The sequence below is a fragment of the Pararge aegeria genome, chromosome Z (genome assembly GCF_905163445.1).
Source record: "Pararge aegeria chromosome Z, ilParAegt1.1, whole genome shotgun sequence".
Lineage (NCBI taxonomy): Eukaryota > Metazoa > Arthropoda > Insecta > Lepidoptera > Nymphalidae > Pararge > Pararge aegeria.
This window is the reverse complement of record NC_053208.1, coordinates 20861254-20884892: the sequence shown is the minus strand read 5'-3', so window position 1 is coordinate 20884892 and position 23639 is coordinate 20861254. Positions and strand designations below refer to the sequence as shown.

The 23639-nt window shown below is 35.8% G+C and overlaps 1 protein-coding gene across 1 annotated transcript in view; it reads left to right on the top strand.

Moving 5' to 3' along the window:
- LOC120636238 (DNA-binding protein D-ETS-3) overlaps positions 1–23639 on the top strand; it is a 118715-nt gene that overhangs the window by 10590 nt on the left and 84486 nt on the right. Inside the window, exon 3 of the mRNA XM_039907614.1 lies at positions 3983–4069. Within this exon, the coding sequence (XP_039763548.1) occupies positions 3983–4069 (87 nt within the window). The remainder of the gene's footprint in view (positions 1–3982; positions 4070–23639) is intronic.

The window sequence follows — 23639 nt, the reverse complement described above, 5'->3', positions numbered from 1 at the left end:
TATTGAAAGGTTGACGTGGTATAAATTCGTCCAATCGCGTGTTTTCTTCAAATTAAAGAAAATAATTTGTATCATAATTCTAAAGTGAAGTAACTTTAGAATTATGATACAAATTATTTAGCATACCGATGTTTATGAATTCCTTGACATCAAAATACGTAGGTTTTTATTTTTTTTATTGACTTTATACAACTTCTTAGTCATAACCAGTTATCAATTCAAAGGTGGACGTTCTTTTTACGGTTTTATAAACACGACTCTAGAATAACAAACAAGGAAGCGAACCGGGTGAAACTTATTTACATAATATTCAAATAAGTGCAAAAATCCCCGCGACACGCTCGTGTCCGACCCTAATCTTATAGTCATTAAGAGCAACATATTAAAATTTATAAGCCCCGGAGGGCTAAGCTAAAGAGTTGTTAACACGAAAATGATTACGGCACGCCCTCACGCCCTCGGCAACTGAAAACGTACGTTCGCTCTCGATCCGTAATCTCCAACAATCGTCATCAATTATGACGCCGTACTTTAGATCGGTATCGTGATAAAATATATTTCAATAAATCACGGTGCAACTGGTCTGATACGCGTATATTGATTTTTTTAATGTTTATGGCGTAAAGGGCTGGGGTCGGTTCGTTGTTTTGTAATTTATATTCATTAGTGAACAGGGCTCGGTCGGGCTACCTACATGGCCGTTCACGTATACGATACTGATTTCGTTTATTTGATATTGCTTCAAAATTGGATTATGTTTTACCATCTATTTCCTGATTCTTCTTTGGCGTGGATTTTTTTTCGAAATTATAAGTAGCACATAAAGTTCCTCTTACCAACGCCCTTTTATTGGAGCCCACAAGATAAGATCTCGAACTTAGAAGAACTTATATTACTCTAATATTTTAATTTATAATTAAATTCCGTTTGAAGCGGTGATTTTCCAGTGGGAAGGAGCTCGACTTCACTTTCGGTTGGGTGGAGCCTTTCAATCCCAGCGCACTTCTAACTTTTCAAAGTGCGTTTTAAGTAATTAAAATATCACTTGCTTCAACGGTGAAGGAAAACCTGCTTGCCTGAGAGCTCTCAATAATGTTCTCAAAGGTGTGTGGTGTCCACCAGTCCGCACTAGGCTAGCGTGGTGGACTACGGCCTTATGCCCTTCTCATTGTGGGAGGAGACCCGTGCCCTATAGTGGGCCGGTATAAGGTTGATATGATGATGACGATGATGCATATTAATTTAGTAAAAGCCATTGTTTAAATAGCAACATTGCTAACGGAATTTCTGTATATTTAAAATGTTAACTTCGTCGTTTATTGGTCGAGGCTTTGGTCGTGGCTACTAACTACACAAGTTGTAATTATGGAAGCTTGACGATCTACTTTCAGAGATCGTTCCCCTTAACAAGTAGATTCCATTGCATCAATAAGTACTTACTTATATTAAAAAGGGGAAACATTTTCTTGTTTGACTGTTTATTTGTACCCAATACCAATAGGCTCCGAAACTACTGGATCTAATTTAACCATTTTACCATCAGAAAGCTTAACTATGAAGAAGTAAAACAGGGTATAATTTTTCTTTTACAAAAAAAATTAGAAATCCATAGTAAAAATACAACCTATAATACCAAATTTAGCATTTAAAATTCATTATTAGGCGTACGCTGAGCTCTGCTTTATGCTATCGATGATACATAAGAGTCATGTACTACGTCGTAAAGTATGTCATGTAAATTACGTACTCATTAAACCTACAAAAATACCGGGAGGATTTTGTAGAACACTTTTATTTACAAAATTAACATGGACGAAGTCGGACGAAAAGCTAGTTAACCTATTATTCTTTTAAAATATTATGTTATGTTAAAAGAAGGGAGAAGAGAAATTGTATCTAGATTCATTTTCATTTCAATCCATAAATATTCACTAACTTTTATAATGTTTATGCCACCTGTGGAAACTAAAACTCTTATGCCCAAAATTTTCTCGTCTAATGGTAAAGTAGAGTGTCTACCTACATTTTAAAGGCTTAATTGATTGCATCGTTTAGGAGAAAATTCAGAAAAATATATGACAGGACTTACGAGAGGGGTCTAAGTTTAAAGTATCCAAATGGCTAGTATAACATTATGTTACAACCTAACGCAGATGAAACCGCGAAGAACAGCTAGTCCACATAAAGTAGTTATAAAAGTTAAAAGTAGTAGTACAGCTATTTGTAACCGAGCTCGTCCGGGGCAGTACTGACGCCGTGCTTCTTCTTCTTCTGTTCCTGGGCCTTTTCCGCACTTGGTTGGTCTGGGACCGTCCGTTGTACGTATGGCCACTGATGCGGCTCCCCGCTGGATCACTCCAGCCAGCCGAGCTCGCTCCAGAAACTTAGCAGGCAGCCCAGGTCGCCGAGTGCTTCATGGAGTGATGCTGAGGAGCCAAGGTGTGCTGCGCGTTGTTCTGCTACTCCATTGCATTGGAGCATTACGTGTATCGGTGTTTCTTCCGTCTCCATGCATGCTTTGCAGAGAGGGCTGTCAGTTATACCTAAAATGGAGAGGTGTTTGTTTAGTGGGCAGTGCCCCGTTATCATACCTACAACTGTCTTTAGTTTAGACTGATTTAGTTGCAGTAATTTTGTTGTTAATCGTGGGTTGAGGTCTGGTACGGCCTCCTTCGTGTGTTTGCACTCTTTTGTTTTGGACCATAGCACCGAGTGTGATGATTGCGTCTGTTTGTGGAGCCATGTTTTGTATTCACTGAAGGGTATGGGTATAATGGGTTCCGGTCCAGCTACCCTTAGTGATGTTTCCAGCCGCACCAATTCGTTGGCTGCGTCGTTTCCTCAGTTTCCGTTGTGATGACGCCGTGCTTATGTCTAACGTAAAGTATCATTGTTGTCGCCAAGCAGCAAAGCCGTGTTCCGGTCTGAAAAGTGTGGTCGCCTGTGTTTAGAGGCTTAGAACCCACGCCTCTTGTTGATAGACACATGGCGGCACTTTGCAAGGCGTATCCCTCGCGAAGTGTTGTTTTTTTAAAGGCAAAGGATTTCCTCTTAGGTTCAGTGGAAACCCATCGCCTATCATGCATAGCATATGTTATGTATACGCCTAACATATGTCCCATACATATGCTTGGTGCATCAATTATGACTATAAAAAAAAAGTTAAGGGTTGCTACAAAACCAAACGCCGTAATTAAAATTGTTAACACCACTAAGCCAATAAAGCCATCCGCAAACGAAAACTCTCACAAGCAACCCCCGGATCATCCCTACAAACAAACAATTATTGCACAATCAATAGCCACTCGCCCGTGAAGTATAAATCAGGGACGATAATGGGCCGGATTGAGTGACATCATTTCTAGTTCCACATCGTCACAATAGATGGCGCACGACTAGGATGCGCGCGCGCACTGCGTTTGTTATGTCAGCCATTTCATGGGAACCGTGGCGAGGACAATGAGCACTTAATTGCGCGAAAGAAACACCAGTAATGATTCGCTGTCCCCCTCGCCGAAGATTTATGCGTTCTGCTCGACCCACGAAGTGCCTCAGCATATTTATACAATAAATAAATAGTTCCAAAACATATTGCGCCGAGTGATTCCGTTTCGGGGATGATGCATTAACTTTTTATACGCGTGGGAGAGTTTGGATTTGATTTCGTTTTTATAAATAATGACTTGTTTATTTGGGAATCAATTGACTTAGTGCTTTTAAAACAATTTAGGAGGTTGAATACATATTACAGAGTTGATGCAATGATGTTGATTCTAGTTATTGAAAAATCCCTTGCGCATTTTAACATTAGGAAGCTTATTATTATAACATTCAGTATACTATAGCGGTCTAGCAATAAGAGTGTCGTGTAGTTTTAATTTTTTCATGTATTTTTCTCTCTCTTCTACGATTATATCCCCGATTGTCTTTTTAATAATTTATATTTAAAGCTACAATTTATAGCGAAGCAATAATATTACAGGAACAGAAAAACTATCAAGTGGCTTGGCGAAAGGATATTCAACGTCTTCAACGTTGTCCGACACACTGAGGTCAACGAAATGTGCAGGTCAGTATATTAATTAATCTATTATAATTTAACCTTTGACGTAGTTGGCCGTTCTGAAGTTGACACTATCGACCTATTAGCATCCCAGTGTGGTCACAGGCCTTTCTATTATATTATATATTAACCATAAACCCACCAAGCTGCTCAAATGCAGTTTAATGGGCTTTAATGATTATTTACCCGTTTAGTGATGTTAGTGACGATAGAGGCACGTTGGTGTTCACCGTTAATTTTCTTCCACCGGTACTGAGGTTTGGTAATAGAAAAAGCGCATTCTTACTAACTCTTGGCCCGACCCCGAATCGAATCCAAGACCTCGGGATCCGTAGTCGAACATGCCAAAGAGGCAGGCAGGTTCACGTATAAATCTACCATGGAACCTACAATATCAACTTTGGATAACTTCAAATTATACCTGGACGAACACTCGCAAATTATAAACGGTCAACTGTCACACTATCTCTGTATCTCTTGTATCTTGTGTATTTCAGCATAAAATACGACGCTCGAGAAATAAGCTTTACCATATTTTGTGAAGAAGTAATGAAAACCAATAAAATGACATTTTTTTTTCCATTAAACACATATATTTAATCTACCATTTAAATAATTTTAAAACCGATAACTGTAAATATAATATTCTAAAATGGTTTAGAACTGATTTTGCTGAAATTTAACTTTGCGATAGCTTGAGACCTAGAGGCATACTTTTAAAGCAAACGGTTAACGCTTAACGCTCACTTTGTACCTACACCGTGGTATTATTGTTTGTAATATTGCACATAAAAAACACTGACTTATATTCAATGCGCTTCTGAAACAGGTGGATTTAAAGATTTTAATTTTCAGAACGTTTTTCTGGAACTTGGGGCGAAAGCTCGTTTGATATCTTAAATCATTGATATTATATTATTGATAAAATTGCAAAATTTAAATGATTTTAACGTAATTCACAATTAATTTAGCGCACGTAAAAAAGACGCACTGTAGTTCAAAAGGGGCAATGCTGCCGGCATTTTAGGCACTAGGCCTTTAGATTTTATGTAGTTTTATTTTGGTATTTCGTTATTTTGGATTTTTTTTTTTAATAATATACTAATTACTTTGAAAAAAAAAGGTCAAAAGGTATTTTCAAACAAAGTAAAGGTATGAATAAGATTTTTTTTTAGTCAGTTTAGTTTGTGCACCAAGAAAGAGTCACGAGGGGCATCCTTTTGTGTATTATTGAGCGATAGCGAGTGGGCGTAGGTACTAGGTCAGCTTTTGTGAAAATATGTGGCTAATAAGTAAACTGCAAAAACTTTAGCATATCGTGTTTAGAGGTTAATTAGATATGTGCGTTATATTCATTAAGCATAAGCTATTAATATAAATATAAATAAATATACTACGACAATACACACATCGTCATATAGCCCCAAAGTGAGCGTAGCTTGTGTTATTGGTACTAGGATAACTGATGAATAATTTTAATATACATACATAAATACTTATAAAATACAGATAAACACCCAGACACTGAAAAACATTCATGTTCATCACACAAACATTGGCCAGGTGTGGGAATCGAACCCACGGCCTTGGACTCAGAAAGCTACCCACTGCGCCAATCAAGTGTCAAGAATAACATATTTTTTGAGAGATTTTATTTAAGAACAAAATAGATTTAATACAGGTACAGACGCTGTCTGTCGTTTAAACCTCTTTTTAAAAAACACAGCGTCTTAACTGCTTATAGATAAAAACTATGATCACACAGAAAAAAAAAAAAACACCGTCAGCCTATTAACCTTCGATATGTGGGCACAGGCCTTCTCTCTCATAGGAGAGGGTTTAAGAGCATAGACCCACCACGCTGCCCCAATAATAATAATAATAATATAAATAAATATACTACGACAATACACACATCGCCATCTAGCCCCAAAGAAAGCGTAGCTTGTGTTATGGGTACTAAGCTAGCTGATGAATATTTTTTTATGAATATAATACACATAAATACTTATAATATACAGATAAACACCCAGACACTGAAAAACAATCATGTTCATCACACAATTATTTTCCGGTTGTGGGAATCGAACCCACAACCTTGAACTCAGAAAGCAGGGTCGCTGCCCACTGCGCCACTCGGCCGTCAAAATGCGGGGGAGTAGGCTTTAACGATTATTACAAGTTAGGGATAGTAACCAGCACCGACGGTTTAATGTGCTCTCCGAAGCACGGGAGGTTGACACTGCCCATTTGTTAACTCCGTAGTTCTTCAATATGAAAACTCAATAGCTGACTAGTTTTGGCCTGAACTGAGATTCGAACCCATGACCTCTATATCCATAGCTAAGCATGATCACCACTAGACCTCCTTAACACTGTAAAGCTAATGGAAATGGCTTATTTAATTAATTGGATTATATTGATAACCAGCTAACCCGACAAATTTTTATCAATATAAATTATTAATTGTTTATTGAATGAAAAAAATTAGAGAACAGGGGTATGAGTAAGTGTGATACTGTGGTCGATGTGAGCATGCGCTGGCGTGGAATGCCCAAAAGCCCAGCCCAGTGACGCGAGTACCTTTAGTGACGCTTATTTAGCCCAAAATGCTATCTTAGGAATCTAATGCCCTTTTTCAATTAACCTAGGAAACGCTTACATCGTGAGCCTAATCATTTAGGTGATGCTTAGACAAAAAACGTTTTACCGACTCTTAGAAGATGACGTTAGGTGTCATCTGAAGTTACGCCACCGAATTGCCGGTGTGTAATGTTTAGGAAACTCGTAAGCCGACATTTGATAAATTATAAAACAAATCTTTTATCATAAATTCACAAGCAGGCAAGAAACACAAGCAGACAGACAGACGGGGTTAAAATCCTAATAGTTCATTTTGTTTCGGGATTTATCGTACACTCGAATCAATTCTATAACTCCTTGAGCCTGACGTTATATTCAAAATATGATAACTACGATATTTAGTTTTGTTATTTGTGCCATAAATAATAAATGTAAATTCATCTATAATACCTTTATAGCGCTCTTTCCCATAAAACGTTGCGAGTGCCAAAGTTATCTCTTTATCACGTAATTTATTTCTATGTTACAGAGTTTAATATGTACGGGCCAAACCCTACCTTATACAAATAATCTTACGGACCGTTATGCCATAAAATAGCTTTTCTACCTACTGTAACATCTTCTATGTAAATACCCCTCCCCGTTAGTTATCTCGCCTTGGTGACGTCAACGCACCCTTATTAATGACGTCACGCCCTACCGAACTTGGTTTTCCAAATAGTGACACCATGTCTTTGCAATCATCCTTCATTTGCGTCGGATTATGAAATATATTGTTCACTAAATATTGACGGGGATTTAAGTATAAGTATACTTTTTTTATTCGGATAAGTTAACCCTTGGCTACAATTTTATGAGTTAGCTGGGGATATCGTTTTTATTTTTTCTGTAATAATTGCATAAACCTCCTATGAAATACATTTAATGTTCTCACAAACGTCCAAGTTGATGTCTCGTCACAGTAAATATATTAGAGCTGTATGAAAATTATGAACAAAAGTTCGAAACAGCACACTCATACAGATGCACGCACCGTCGAGGTCCCAAAGATATAATCGCAGGATTTTAGTCGGGGGTACTAGCTTTGAAGCGTTTTTATGGTTTTAGCTGAAGTAGAAATGGGCGGGGCACATAGCTCGGAGAACCGATGGACATTGGGGTTCCAAGGTGCTGGAATTGCGACCCCGCACAGCTAAACGCAATGTTGGTCGGCGCCCAACGAGTTGGACAGACGGTATCAAACGAGTCACTGGGAGTCGCTGGAAACAAGCGGCCCAGGACAATGGATTTTGGAACTCCCTATAAAGACCTATGCCCAGCATGGACTTCAATGGAGGTGATGTTGATGCTTTGGGGCCTCGTTTGTACGTAGTTTCCGTATAACTTTAATATATTTACTGGAGATATCGTGGAGAACGCTCTTATATGATACTAACTGTTGCCCGCGACTTCGTCTGCGTTTGTTTTTTGATGTGACATTAAATTTAGTTGTAGTTTCAAAAAAAAATTAAGTGTTCAGTATCGCTAAGCCTTAAATGAGGGGTTTGCTACTGTCCGCTGAGGAGTTCTGTCCTCTATCTCCAACCACAGTTTGGGCAAAATGAAACACATACGAGTACCTCTGTAGTACAAAAATAATTATTTAAATCGGTTATAATTTGTCGGAGTTGTGGTGTAAAATCGTCAAACACTCATCCCCTCTCCCAAAGGAACCGTGTTTGTTTTTCTCATTGTTTTTCTCACCACATTGTTTTAAAACATTTTCATACCAACATCAAACACATTGTTTTTCTCACCACTTGTTTTAAAACATTTTCATACCAACATCAAATGGTAGATAGATAGGTCAGCGGAAATTACCCTATCGGTTTTGAAGACAACTTAGAATATGATACTTTACACCTACGCCTCAAATTGATGGACACAGGGCGGCATGTTTCAGGACGTGCTCCTTGCATTATGACTACCTGATACTCCCTAACAGGTTAGTCCGCTACCATCTTAGACTGCATCATCACTTACCTGGTGGTAAGGGCTAATTTGTAGTGGAATAAAAAATATGTATATTTATAAAAGAATTATCGAAAAGGGTTATCGAGTCTACCGGTGATCCTAGAGCGGGCAGTTACCTTGGCCAACGAATTAGTTTAGCCATCCAAAGGGGCAATGCTGCCAGCATCTTGGGATCTGTGCCTCGCTGCGGTGGTTTCGAGGACGTTTTAGATTTTATTTAGTTTTTAAATAGTTTATTTTAGGTTATAGTTATGTATTAATATATTGTTATGTAGAAAAATTATAAAAGCATGCGTTATATTTTTGCTTAAAACACACATAACTCCGAAAAGTGAGATATGCTTACTAGCTTGGAGATGCTTTTAAGTGAACTCAATCCGTCTGAAAAAACGTCCGAAGTCCTAACCACTAAACTACTACCGTTTTGAATATAAACACAAGGATCAAATGAATGCCAATTTTGAACTCGAGATATGAAATAACGCATAACGAATTGCTACAATTATTAGATGAGATACCAAAGTATCCACTAAAGCGTAAATTCAAAGCGAGCAGGACAATTAAAAGTTACCAGAGCTCAGTCAAAGCGGATGTTAGTTCGCTTGATGGCACGGCTAAATAGCAGCTATCTTTGCATAGAGTCATCTTGAAATGCCTTTCATCTCTTGTTATACAATGGGTATGAATTTAATGATTCGTTAGTTGTAAACCTGGTAGGTAGGTTTGTTAAAATTAAAATTGTAGAAAATACTATACTTAATCACTAAAGAGTTGAAGATGAAGAAGAAAACAAATTATGTTATTTTATTACTTAGACTATTGGCGTAGACCTTGCGTAGACCGTAGACCCAAAACTTCTTGTATAAAATCTTAATCGAATCTCAGACGTAGCATCAATGATACTAACTTCATTAATACTAACAAAATTATAGTGTAAGCATACTTTTTTATGGCCAAACCGGTGATCTAGTAGAAATCGAGATACAGCTGTTATTCTGTAGATAGAGAAGGTTTGGGTTTATAACTTAATAGCTGTTGCCCGTGACTTCGTCTGCGTTTGATTTTGTTTTTAAAGCATTCAGTATCGCTAAGCCTTAAATTAGTATAGTAGTATTATATGTATATAACATGTGACTGTCAATTAATTATAGAAAAATAATTTGCATCAAAATAAAATTGCGACTATAATTAAAAATCTAAACTATCCTATCTCTTAAGTTGGAACAGGCTGCTCACGGTGTGCCAATTTAATTTAAAATCGGTTAAGTAGTTTAGGAGTCCATCGCGGACAAACATCGTGATTTATATATATTAAGATAAGATATCAAAAAAATTGCGGATAAAAGAATTGAATATCTGTATATTGAAAACCATAAGTCATGAATTTATTGATTCTTTTGTAGTTACTTTAAAAGATAGAATAAATTATAACCCGACCAGAGGAGATTGTCCGTTTTAAACTTTTATACGGATCTAGATTTTTGGGACAGTTTTTTACACTTTTATGCCGCGGATGTATCTTAAAATGTACATACATCTAATGTACATTTTAAGATATACGGGTTATAATTTATTGTATCTTTTAAAGTAAGTACAAAAGAATCGATAAATTCTTGACTTATGGTGGTCAATATACAGATATTCAAATAAATCAGTATACAAATAAATATGTTTATTAATAAAATATAAATACTACAACCCTTTGCTACGTAGGTACCTTTATATTATTTAGACCCGTAAGTAAACAGAGACACGCGTCGTCACATGTGGCTTTGTAATTAAGCACTCTCATAGCTGAAGAGCTATGAGAGTGCTTCGTTATTAAATTCGATATGTGATTAAACACGATACTAGTCCACATAATTATACTTAGATTTTTTATTTATATACTTATTTAATACTATAATTCTACGCCCGGCCGGGGGTATACTGTTTTGAATACTTTTCTTGTCAACTGCCTTTCTATGTGAAAACAGTGAACAATAAAATTCTATTCTACTCTATAATATTCTATATAAATTAATATATATTGTTAAACTTTGAGATATTTAAAGATATCCATCCATGACAATAACTAATTTAATTACTTACTGTCATTAAAATATTAGTTGAAAAGTCAAAATAAGGTTTTACTATTGATTGATATAATACTGTTTCCCACACTATTTAATAGATATTTGCTGTTAAACGTTAACGAGTCCTGTCCTTCCTCTTCGATATTTTCATCAGATCTTCCCAAAATTTTTACCGGGCAAACCTGGCTTCGGGTCATTCGTTAAAAATTATGAGTATCTACGAAATATAGCTATATAGACATAATTATTGAATTGAAAACCAGAGTAATTTAATAATACAAATAAAAATATATTATTATACTATAGGTAAGTAACGAATTCACTTTACTGTTACTTTTTTTTTATTCCAACACAAGTTAGCCCTTGACTGCAATCTCACTGCACTGTTAAGTCATGCAGTCTAAGATGGTAGCGAACTACCCTGGTAGGGAGTTGCATTAATATTGAACCCATACCCTTTATCAATTTCTACACGACATCGGACCGGAATGCTAAGTCGCTTAGCGGAAACCTACCTTGGCCAAGGCCTTCCCCCAGACCAGACCAGAGAAAGTTCAGAAATTATAAATTCCCAAATTGCCAGGAAACCTGAAACCTCGCACATAAAAACGAAGGAACGAACGAACCGATGAACTACGGTGCCCCGGAGAGGTTTTTAAACGAATTCACTTAACTGTTACTTGAACAAACATCGAATTCAAATTAAACATACAAAAATACAGTTCAATATTAAGTAACAAATATTCGAGATCATAATCACTTTTCTATACACAGTATGCAGTAGGGTCTAATGGGCACCACCACGCGTATCGAATGCGACGCGTGCTCGCATATCGCAAATTTACGGTGACAAGCGTGCATCGTTGAGATTTTTTCTCAGAGTGTGCGGTACAAAAGACACACGCAAATATTTTAGGGTTGACTAAATTCAGTAATTGTTATACGCGTTTTTTCATTTCTTTTTTATCCATTCTCATAGGAGCAGCTTCCAATTATTTATTCTATTTTAAATAAACAATAATGAGATTACTGACATTAAATCAATGATTAACAACACTTATTCGTACGCCTGAATATTGAAAATAATTTATGACTATAAATAGATGATTACAAAGATATTGGTTTTCCTAACATTTTATTTACTATATGTGTTCTACGCACGACATAAAATGGTATATAATAAATAGACGTTTTCTCCCATTACTTACCTACATTTTATTAAATAACGAATGTTATGTTGGTAACATATCATTATACCAACCTATTGTATTCAAAGAATCATATTTCTAACTGCACAAAGTGTTAAAGCGCGCAGTCACCGTTTATTGTTATTATTATTATTTTATATTACGTATAATTCAACGCGGGTATCATGCTATTTACTACCTAGTTTTTGTAAATAACACCCATAACCATGTGCAATTTCTAATGGCTGAAATGGAATCTTCCATAAAGTTCTATCGCGACTCAAGGGCTATTTTACTTCCAATATATACTTTGCCGAGATTTAGACAAGACAAAAGCGTTTCAGGAGGATAATTCGGGCCAATCTCGCCGATCGAATTGTTCAGTCGATCATTGTGCCACTCGGTTCCGCTACTCCAAGCTCTAACTGGATGGGTGGATCCGAGACTAATTTGCCACGAGGCCTGATTAACCACGCTGCGGCTACTATTGCATTTAATTCGTGTGAATTCAGTTCATAATGACTTTGCAGGACTCATCTACTCTCTCTTATGTTAATGCGAATTATGATTATTATATTATAATTATTATGACTGTATGAATAGGTGTATTATTTCCAGCATTTTCTGCCGTATGGTTTTAATCCGTCTTCGTCGTCGTAAGATGTATGCCCGCAGATCAGAATACAGCTGTCCATCCTTCTTCTTTACGTGGGCGTCGTACGTGGGGACTAAAGAATATAACGCAGAACAGGCAGAAGCGTCCTCTTTGCTGCTACGGGGCAACCCCTTCCGTTGGGAGAGGCCTCTAATCCATCAGTTTACTGTTAAGAGCTATTGATGATGATGATTGCTTTCTTAATTGCTTAAAACTCATAACGATAAGTTAGAAGTACGTGCCTGGGTTCGGAGTCTGTCCCCCCGAAGTGTATTATTTCACATTAAACTTTTACATTTTTTTTTATTACATTTTATATGCAGATGCAGCCTAAGGTGGAGCGCGCTTGCCTAGAAGATGCCTATTCACTCTAGATTTTAAGGTACTCATATTGTAGGCACTGGGGAAAATGGAAGCTGGAAGGGCATTTCAGATCCTAGCGGTGCGGTGCTTGCATTTTTACATACTATCTATAGCTGGTACCTACAACAATATTAAATTGTAATGTTTAATAACGATTAAAATGGAAACGGCAATCGCCACCAAGCATTTAGTTTACAAACTAATAGCATGATCCCTTTTAACCCTCCCCAAACCAGCTTTATTGCCCGAGACAGAGTTAACAAAATTAATGGGTAAATTTTCTACACCCGAAATGAATACATCGTAGGGATACTGAATAAATCATTGTTACGTTGCATTTCGGACGTTGCTGTTTTGAGTATTTTGCCCCAAAGAGAAAGCGTGCGCGATTTATTAAAATACAAATATATATTAGATTTTTTCCAATAGTTTAGCAAACTTAGTTATATTGTTATTATGCTTGGTTTGCATTTCCCTTCGACAAAACTTAAGTTTTGGATTTATTAAACATATATTATATCCCTCCTTAGAATAAGCTGCCACCAAATGTAGATAGTCAAAGATTAGACACTGTATCAATCTTGATGGTAATTCGCTTTAAGATAGCTTGCATCTTGGAAATTGAATGATACCTGCGGAATATGCAATAAAATTGATTGCACTTGTTATTGTATTTTTATCAGTAGTCAAAGTGCCTGTGAGTCAGAGAGCCATTTTTTCGCTTTTGTATATTTAGCTAATAGTTCCCCACAAATTCATGCGTGCTTTTAAATTCTGATAAGTATTTTTTCCCATTCAAAGTATACTTTTTGTTCTATATGTATCTCTACCCTCAGCGTCGCATGGCCGGCCGGTATTTACAGAGTGTACTTCATTCTTCAGTTAAACATACGTAACGCGATTTAGACAGCCTATCTAATCTTAAGAAGTAGGGTAGTACAAACGCGCCGAATTATGAAGTAGATAAACGCGTCGAATTATGAAGTAGATAAACATACATTTCAAGCAAAGAAAGTCAAATATTGATAACGTGATTTCGTTACAAACATATTTTTGTGCGCTAACGTTCCAAAGGCTGGCTAGCCTTTACGAGATAGATTATATTAATGCACTACGAAATTATGTTATTAACCCAATGTAAAGCGGATTGACAGTTATTAAATAAACAGTTATCAAACCGCTATCTCTCGTAAATTGAAGTCCAGGCAGAAAGTGGCACGCGTCATAGACCGGAAGCAAGAGACGAGCGCGTGCACCGATTCTAATGTTCAATGGAACGTACGGAGGCATACTTGAAACATTTTTATTGTAACCAGCGCTGAGGGCCACACCGGCATTGTTAGTCCCCCTACGTTTTAAAGAATAAGATCTAAAGAGTAAATTGCTCGGAGCCTATGCTATCTGTACATATAGTGTACGTGTAATAAGCTGTTAAAGATAGGATGTTGTCACGTAGCTATACATTTCAATGGAAGCGTACAAAAAACCAGCAAAGTGCAATACAAATTCGCGCAATAAATATTTATTTGGTTACAAAATAATCGTACGTACTGCCGTTTTAAATAATTATGTTTGTAAATAATGTGTGCTTGAAAGATAATATATTTCATTTAATAAAGTTGTGACAGATGTTGGCCAAATATATCAGGGTTCTTTTATAGGATTCAGTCAAAAGGGAACCCTGAGGTATGGTTATGCGACTTATTCAATATAATCTCAAATACCATGGTAGGTACTAACTCCTAAAACTGTTATTTGGCAATTAGAATAAAAAACATCAATCTTATCGAAGCTAAACTATCACAGCTAATTAGGTTTACAAGTTGACGAGTAATAGACGACGGACTCCTGAAATTAACTTAGAAGACATTAAAATTTCAAAAAATACTTACATGAAAAAAATAATTAGTTGTGGAAACCCGGTAGTTACCATCTAAAATGGTGGAAAAATAATTTAGCATCCTTAATAATAACTTTTTCGGGCAGAAATTTGTTTTAAAGTAAGTTTAATATCTTAGGTACTTAAATAATGCTCGCAATACTTTTATTCCTAAAGAATGATCGGATCTTATTCGCAATTCTATTGATACTTAACTCTACATGTAAAATGCTTTGCACTTTGATATCAAGAAACTTGACGTTATTTTCGGCGACGTTGAAGCGAGTTCCAAGATTTTCGTTCACCCAAAAAGTGCTCAACACCTTCTTAAGGAGTTTAGAATATTTTACAATCTGCCACTGACGTAATAGGAAAAATCTGCCCATACTTTGTTCTTAAATCAGTCTATAACGTGTAAGGTTCTTAATTCAAATAGTAACATATCGAATCCACAGATTAAATCAGTTATTCAAAGTAATGATTAAATTCTCTTTTTTAACTAGCGTAAATATATAGCGCGGCTGTCAGAATTGTACTAGAAGGCCAGAGTCATAAATTATTGTCAAATTCGACAATTTACCCATTTTGACATTTATTTTGTATTGATTTTTGATGTATTGTATTATATTTATAAAGTAATTTATAAATGAAAGTTATGTTACATAAATAAAACATAACTCAACCTAAAAAATAGGCTTAAGGTTCGTAAAAAAATAATATTTTATAATGTCTAATAAAAGTTACTATGAACAATGGTTAAAGATTAAAGAGAAATTACAATTAACACTTGCTGAAGATGAAGGTTTACAAGGATTAGCAGTCGGGTTAGTAGGAATTAAGCCCCAAGGAACTGCAGTTGAAATTGTTGCTAGAACTTATTGCAAATATTGTGAACTATACAACAAATTATGTGACTGCTATGATCAGATGGAACAAGTCCAGAGACGACCATTTATACGCAATTTAATTGATGCGATAACGTGCCGTCTCCTCGAATTAAAATCTACTTTAGAAGAGGTAGAAGTTTTTGAATATACATATCCTGAAAATGCTCTGCAACAAATGCTTATGGTTCCTCATGACATCCAAATCTTGTGCCCATTTCATTATCCATTTGAGATAAGACAAGAAGAAATGCAGTACATTATAGATCAAATTTTTGCTGGTAACCGAATCGGTGATCCATCACCATCGCCATCTGAAATTGAGCTCCGTGAACTAGAAAGAATAGAAGAGGAAGAAAGAATACGCGCAGAAAAAGAAGCGGAAGTTAAAAGAAAGCTAGCCATGGGTGAGGATATTTCCGAAACTGAATCTGTCCAATTACTACCTGAAGAAATAGAAAAATTGAGATTGCAGCAAGAATATAATGACCATATTTGGAACATTCAACGAATGGAGCGGTCTAGGTATGCCGTTAGAGAAAAGACACATTTATTTAACAAAAATACCGATTTATATCTTGAGCTTGCTGGACTAAAAGCATCACCAGCTAGTGAATACCTTAGAAAAAGAGCAGCAACACTAATACAAATAGTATATAGGCGATTTCAGGAACTCAAAAGAGATCACATAAAAGAAAACAAAATGAGATACAAACTCAATATGATAATACCATCTTGTCATGCACCATCTGCAAAAATAGAGTTAGAAAAAGTAAAAGAAGCACGCCGAAATTTTCGGCGAAAATACTATGAAAAGTGGTTAAAAGATAATTTAAAAGAACAGAGTCATGTATATAAATTAAGAGAAGGAGATGTCATGGAAGATATATCTGCAGAAATTAGGGATTGGCTACAAGCTTGGTATAATGAAGTACGTGTTTTTGATGAATTCCCTTACCCTGAAGAAGGAGGTTCTATATTAATAGTTAAAGGAGAAACTTTTAAATTAGAAGAATATATTGAATGGCGACTTGCAGAAGAAAAAAGACTAAAAGCAATGCAAGGCCAACAAAAATCTAAAGAAGAAATTAAAGCTGAAAAACTAGCCGCTCGTGCCGAAGAAAAAAGATTAAAACTTGAAGCCAAAGTAAGAGAAGAAAAACGATTACTTGACTATAAGAAACAAAGACTTAATCCAGATAATGATCCCGGAGTATATATTACAATTGGTAACCATGTTGTCCCCGTCCGTGAGGCTTTGAATAGGTATGAGAATCAATGGAAAGATATAGATACAAAAGATGCACCAGTAGATGCATTAAAGGGATATATAATGAATCTGATTACTGAAGATGCATATCAAAACTTACAACTTAAACTCCGCCCTATCGTTGATGATCTCATGAGGATTGAATATAATATTCTTAAAAATGCTCTCAAAATGGACTATGATGAAGCTGGTGTTAAACAACCTCTGATTAAAAAAAGGAAGAAACCAAGGAAGATTAAACCTCCTAAACCAGAAAAAATTCCACCTGCAACTATGTTCCAGGCGTTAGTAGACGAAGGTATCATAAGGAAATATCCTCGTACAACACTTGATGATTTCTGGGGGGACCAAAATTATGCAGCTGCTGACACACGTGCCGTACTTTGGACACCCAGTTTCCCTCCGCCATGTTTGGGTGATGTGAAAGAACAAGTTAAGCTTCGGTGTCTTCTTACACTTGGTTCTGCATGTCCTAATGCTGTTAGAAATCAACTTATTGTTGGACCGAAAGGATCTGGTAAAAGGACTTTAATATATGCAATCGCAACAGAAACAAACTCCATTTTAATTGACTTGTCTCCCATGAATGTTTACAATAAATTCCCAGGTCCTAAAAATTTAAAAACTATGTTCACCTATGTTAACAAAATTAGTAGATTGATGCAACCTACTATAATTTTGGTTGAGGATGCTGATAAGATTTTTTGCAAAAAAGTTCCGAAAGAAGAGAAGGCATTCGATCCAAAGCGCCTTCAGAAAGATTTTTTCAAAGAAATAATAAAACCCATAAACCCAAATAATGATAAAATTTTGGTTTTGGGCACAGCTGCAGAGCCGTGGTTAGCAAAAGGACCACAAATGTATAAAGTATTCCCCTCATTGATTCTAATACCAAGGTCTGATTATGGTAGTATATCGTATGTTTTAACAAAAATACTAATGAAATATCATGGTGTGGATCGTGACTTCAACGTTCATGGTTTGGCGCAGGTTTTAAAGGGTTATACTATTAACAGTATCAAGAAATCTATAGAAGTCTTATTAAATGGTAGTCGAATAGCACAATTACCATACAAACCTCTAGAGCCAAGAGAAGTAATTAACGCTGTCTTAGATAATCCAAATAGTTTGTTCACTGGTGAAAACGACTATGAAATGTACAAACAATGGTACGAATCATACTCACCATGGGGTCAAAAATATTTGGATTATATGATAATGTTAGAATCCCAACTCAATTATAAACTAAAAGCTGAACAAAAGAAAAATTAATCCTCTGTGCTGACACGCTAATTAATATTAAAATTATTTACACCCACCTTATTACATTTTATTAATTGATTTTAAATAGAGTTGTATTATACATGGCACATAGCTCGGATAACCGATGGACGTTGGGGTTCCAATGTATTGGAGTGGCAACCGTGCACCGGTAAGCGCAGCGTTAGTTGACCCAACCAGGTGGACAGACGATATCAAACGAGTCGCGGGGAGCAGCTAGATACAAGCGGCCCAAAATTGTGGAGTTTGGAACCCCATATAAAAGACCTATGTCTAGCAGTGGACGTCAATCGGTTGATTTGATGATGTTGACGATGAGAGTTATAAACTTATCGTAAAGAGGGTTAAAAATATATTTAAACCAGCACACTACTCCTATACAGGTTGGTGGGTTTTAACAAGTTTTTTTCGAAGATGCAGCGATCATTGAGAACAGCAGTACTGTAATAGTCAGATAACAAACACAGCAAGCATCGCCGATCCCAGTCGTCAGTAACACGCCCACCGTAGTTAATATGCCCCGCTGTGTAGGTCAGCATCTAGATTCATCATGATAAAAAATCATAAAGGTTCATAATATAATGAACGTTAACACATTTTATGAATATAGTTGTAGTGAATGTGTACTAGTGAATTTGGCTTTTGATTAGAACTTGTGACGATATTTATGTTACCGTGACGTACCGTTAAAATAATGGTGTGAATTACATAAGGTGTATATCAAGGACGCTACGAGTCGTTAAATACCGGATATTTAAACGTGTCATTATAAATGTATCGGTTTATTTATTTATTTCATTAGATATACCAACGATACACTGCATTATCATTTATAACTGTAAATTATTGTAAATATAGTCTCGATATTATAACTTACAGTTAAGACTGACTGAGATAACTATCTCCATTTCTCTGCTAAGTAGGTAAACATCATCATTATCAACTCATTACAAAAGATTCCTTTCACTAACATAGAATTAAAGTGTTTTTTTACTACCAAAAATATGAACCTTGATGCCCGAAATAAAGTCATTATTATTATTACCGATCCATGATACCTACCAACGATCAGACAAGGCAGAGGGCAGAATGGGAAGGACGTAGTCAACCAAGCTTAGTAAACAAACAACCTAAACCATCACAGTTGTCCGTCTGGCCGAGGAATCGAACCCAGTAACTAACACATATTGTAAAGTGGGTCAGTAATGAGAAATAAAACGTTTCTTCAACGCGATTCAAAAAGAGGAATAATTTAATAATGTACATTCATAATTTAATTATATTAAATTCAAAATAATTCCTGGAAAACAACGATTTTAGTAAAACCAAATAGGTACTTTAGTTCGTTTCCTTTCAAAGTACTCTCATACTTGGTGATGATTGTTATAATTTTATTCGCTAAAGTTATTTTTATTAATAAAGTAATTCTTGCAAACTGAAGCAGCCCAGCATGCATGTACATCGATTGATATGACATTAGGTTACAAACTATGAAACATTACTATCATACAAATTTCAAACCTTTTATACTTTGCATTAACATTCTGTACGTTTACAATCAGTATATAATATAAGGAGCTAACCTATAATAGTCGTTGGCACTGAATATCGGTTGACAACCAGAAGGTAACAATAAATAGTTTCTATAAAATAGTTTAATATCGAGATACAAAATGGGCCTCTATATGTCTGAGCAGTATTCCATGTTAGGCTAAATGCGTTTCATGTTATACACAACCAGAAGTTGAAATGAAACGTTTAGCTCGATAAATAATTTAGCACCCAAGCTTTGCTAAGAGTGAAATAAAAACATTTAAGTCCGTTATATTTATGAACCATCGCGTAAAAGTTTTATAGTAGGTTAGATGCACAGCTAAGATATAAACCATTCTTTACTACATAGTTTATCTTGATAACAATAGAGGGCACTGGACGAAAGAAACTTTTACGTAGTTCAACAGGACTTCACTAGATGGCGCCTTGTTTATTTATCCTTTATAACTGACGACCTTATTGTTTTAGCCAATGAAAAATATATGTGAACATTTATAAAACATGCCTACTTAGGTAACTGTTTATCAGAGGGACACATTGTATAATACGCAGTAACTCAAAAATATAGGTTAAAAGTATTAAGTAGGTAGTGAGCAAGTAATGTAGGCTGAAGCTGAGTTTACAATGGACTCTTCTCAGACCAGGTTGTGTTTAGAAATAGATTTAATTTACCAATAATCAATGTTATCTCACAACAATAAAAAAAATATTGAAACCTGTTAACCATTCACAAGTGTTTTTAAATAGCCTTGTAGCGCAAATTGAATGCGGGAAGTTAAAACATTTAACTATTATATAAAATGTGTATGGTCACTTTTTCTAAAATAGTTAAATGTTTATTGAAGATTACCACTTGAATATTTATAAACAAAGATAACATATGTTCTAAAGTTAAACTATATAAAATCTAGAACGCCGAACAACCGAACGAAGCATAGTGCTTGAAAAGCTAGCAGAACCTATTGGCCCTTTGAATTGAAAATTTGAAAATCTAACTCTTTTTTAACCCATTCTATGGACGTAGGTAAATATAAGAATAAATCCGGTCCGAATATTATGTCTGACGAAATGAGACCATTAACAGTCGCAAAGGTAGTTTTAATCATATTATCAGCAGTTAGATTAGCGGTAGGAAGATATAAAGGGGCCATTGTAGTTGCGGGTACGCTCGGAAGCGGGCCCCCTCCTCGCCCGCCGGTGCGGAAATGGCGGCGGGGAGCGGAGACAGTGACTTCCGGAGGTGAAGTTAGCGGTAGTAGGTGCAACAGAGACTATTGTCCGGGCAACGATCTACGAAATGAAAGGAGAGTGTCAAGTCGCCATATTTGATTCTATTCGACCCACTCAAGAAAAGTCCACGGATTTACATTTCGTAATTTCATTGCGTGCCACTTGCTAGTTGAACCCACGTGTACTGTTTACGTGAACTGTGTCTCTATTTAACTAAGTACTTTAGTTATATGCGATAGTTGTTTTTTATAGTAATAACTAGCGGACCCGCGCGAATTCGTCCGCGAATGAGCCGACTAAAAAAAATATTCGTATGCTGTCGCGGACTGTTTTATAGAACTTTTAAGAAACAACAATGCCGACAATTCCGTATACTTACTACATACTTCCGTCGTTTGGCGTAACGTTTACCGTTCACGCATCGCACGCATCAGAATCTCTCAAAAAGGATATTTTTTGCCGTTTTTTCCCGAGATTCCAATATAAATGAATACTAGCTAGATCGATTTATAGCCCCGAAACCCACTTTTAAATAAAAAAAATTAAACTACATTTTAAACTAAATTAAAAAAAAAAATCGTTTGAGCCGATTCCGTGGTTCCAATTATATATATATATATATATATACAAGGATTGCTCGTTTAACGATATAAGATTGATGGACAAAGCAGAAAACCATCGCCTATTAACAGATATACACTTCGCAGGACATGCAAGGAACACATAGGTACTGCAAAGTGCCGAAATGTGTTCATTAACCTAAGGCGTACGTGTTTAATAATAATAATAATAATAACGTTTAATTCAGATAACAATCCATAGCTAAAACTATAACATTTATCTTATTTACTATATTATAAACTAAAATTGGCCAAACCTATAAATAATAAATAATTAGGAATCTCCTAACTAAGGTAAGTACTTTCTTAAGCACTTGGTGTGTGAGTGTGTACCAACCCAGTTCTCCATAAAGGGATTTTCCCATTTATTGTTTGTTTTGTTGTTTGTTTTAATGTGTCTTTATTGCACACACACATTTAATATAAATTAAACACAAATACAGAAGAAACTTAGAAAATAAAATAGAGCGTGCAAAGGCGGTCTTATCATAAAGCGATCTCTTCCGGACAACCTTTGACGTCAGGAAAAAAAACGAAGGAACGGGTTGGTGCAGCAATTTCAGTTTAAAAATATATACAAAATAATTATAATAAACTACTTACTCATAAATTCTAATACTACATACATATTATACATAATATATATATGTATATACATATTTAAGCAATATACTACATGGTATAATATTACTGGTTAATATAATCCAAATATTGTTGGAAAATATTAACCAGTTTGCGGAGAATCAACTTGATTCTCCGCAAACATTTGTGAAGAAGCGCGGCAGCTCCAACAGTACTCTGAAGCCATTATTGTATTGTATACGTAGGGTCGTTATAAGCCCTCTGTGACTACCACACTCTTCAGACTGCAACACAGAATTGCAGCAATGCCGTTAAGACGCAGCACTAAGCATGGTAGTATTAGGTACTTCCCCGGATGAAAACAAAACGCTCTTCTACTCCTGCACTACTAAAATAGTGAATGGAAGAAGGTCGAACCTTTTGTATGATATCTTGGGACACCGTGTCTTGGGTTATATGATTCTTACCAAATTCAAATTCGAATTCAAAATTTCTTTATTCATGTAGGCCTATAACAGGCATTTATGAAGCGAGTCGCACAAAATACCGGTAGCCTTAGTACGAGGAGTCGTTTTCGAGGATGGAAATACTTGAACTTCGCAGTAAAATGGATACACACTTCTTTAACTTGGGCTTTTGACAGAGCGTTTGTAAAACAAGAATCAGAAGAATAGGATTTGAGTCTCTAAAACGAGTGTCATGCAGTCTATTTTACTGTGACGATACCGAATTTGATATGCGAATCGACTCGTCGATTGGCTACTAGACTCATGCGCCAAAATACCGTGAAGTATGGAAGTCTTAACAAAACACCTATTCCGAGCATTGGGCATCTATCGGTAAAATGATAAAGACGATATAACTAAAAACCTATATAAAAAGAGATTAAAAACACAAACTACTACTACTATTGTACTTTTTTGTATTTTGTACAGGGGCTTGCCCTTAAGTTTGACACCCATATTGATTTAGGAATTGTGAAAAAATATGATAGTCGCCATTTTGTGGCGTCGGCCATCTTAGACTGCTTTTCTTTTGACCAATACCTAAGAACACTCCTGACTAATTCACCTTTTAAACAGAAAAACTAAATCAAAATCGATCTCCCCGTTCGGGCTCATCAATGCCACAGACAAACGCACACGTAGACATACAAGTCAGTCTTATAACACCCCATAATTTATGCGTCGGCGTTTAAAAAGATTTAATGCTTGACTGAAAAGTAATAGATTAAAATTAATATAATCTGAATAAAAAATTGTTTACATTCTTTGTTTACATGGATTTAAGAATCATCCATTCATAGGTAAAAGTTACGTTAACTTGAAGTCAATGTTAAACTTTTACCTCGTCGTCATGCATAAATAATAACGGGACTACCTAGGCAGCGGAGACAGCAT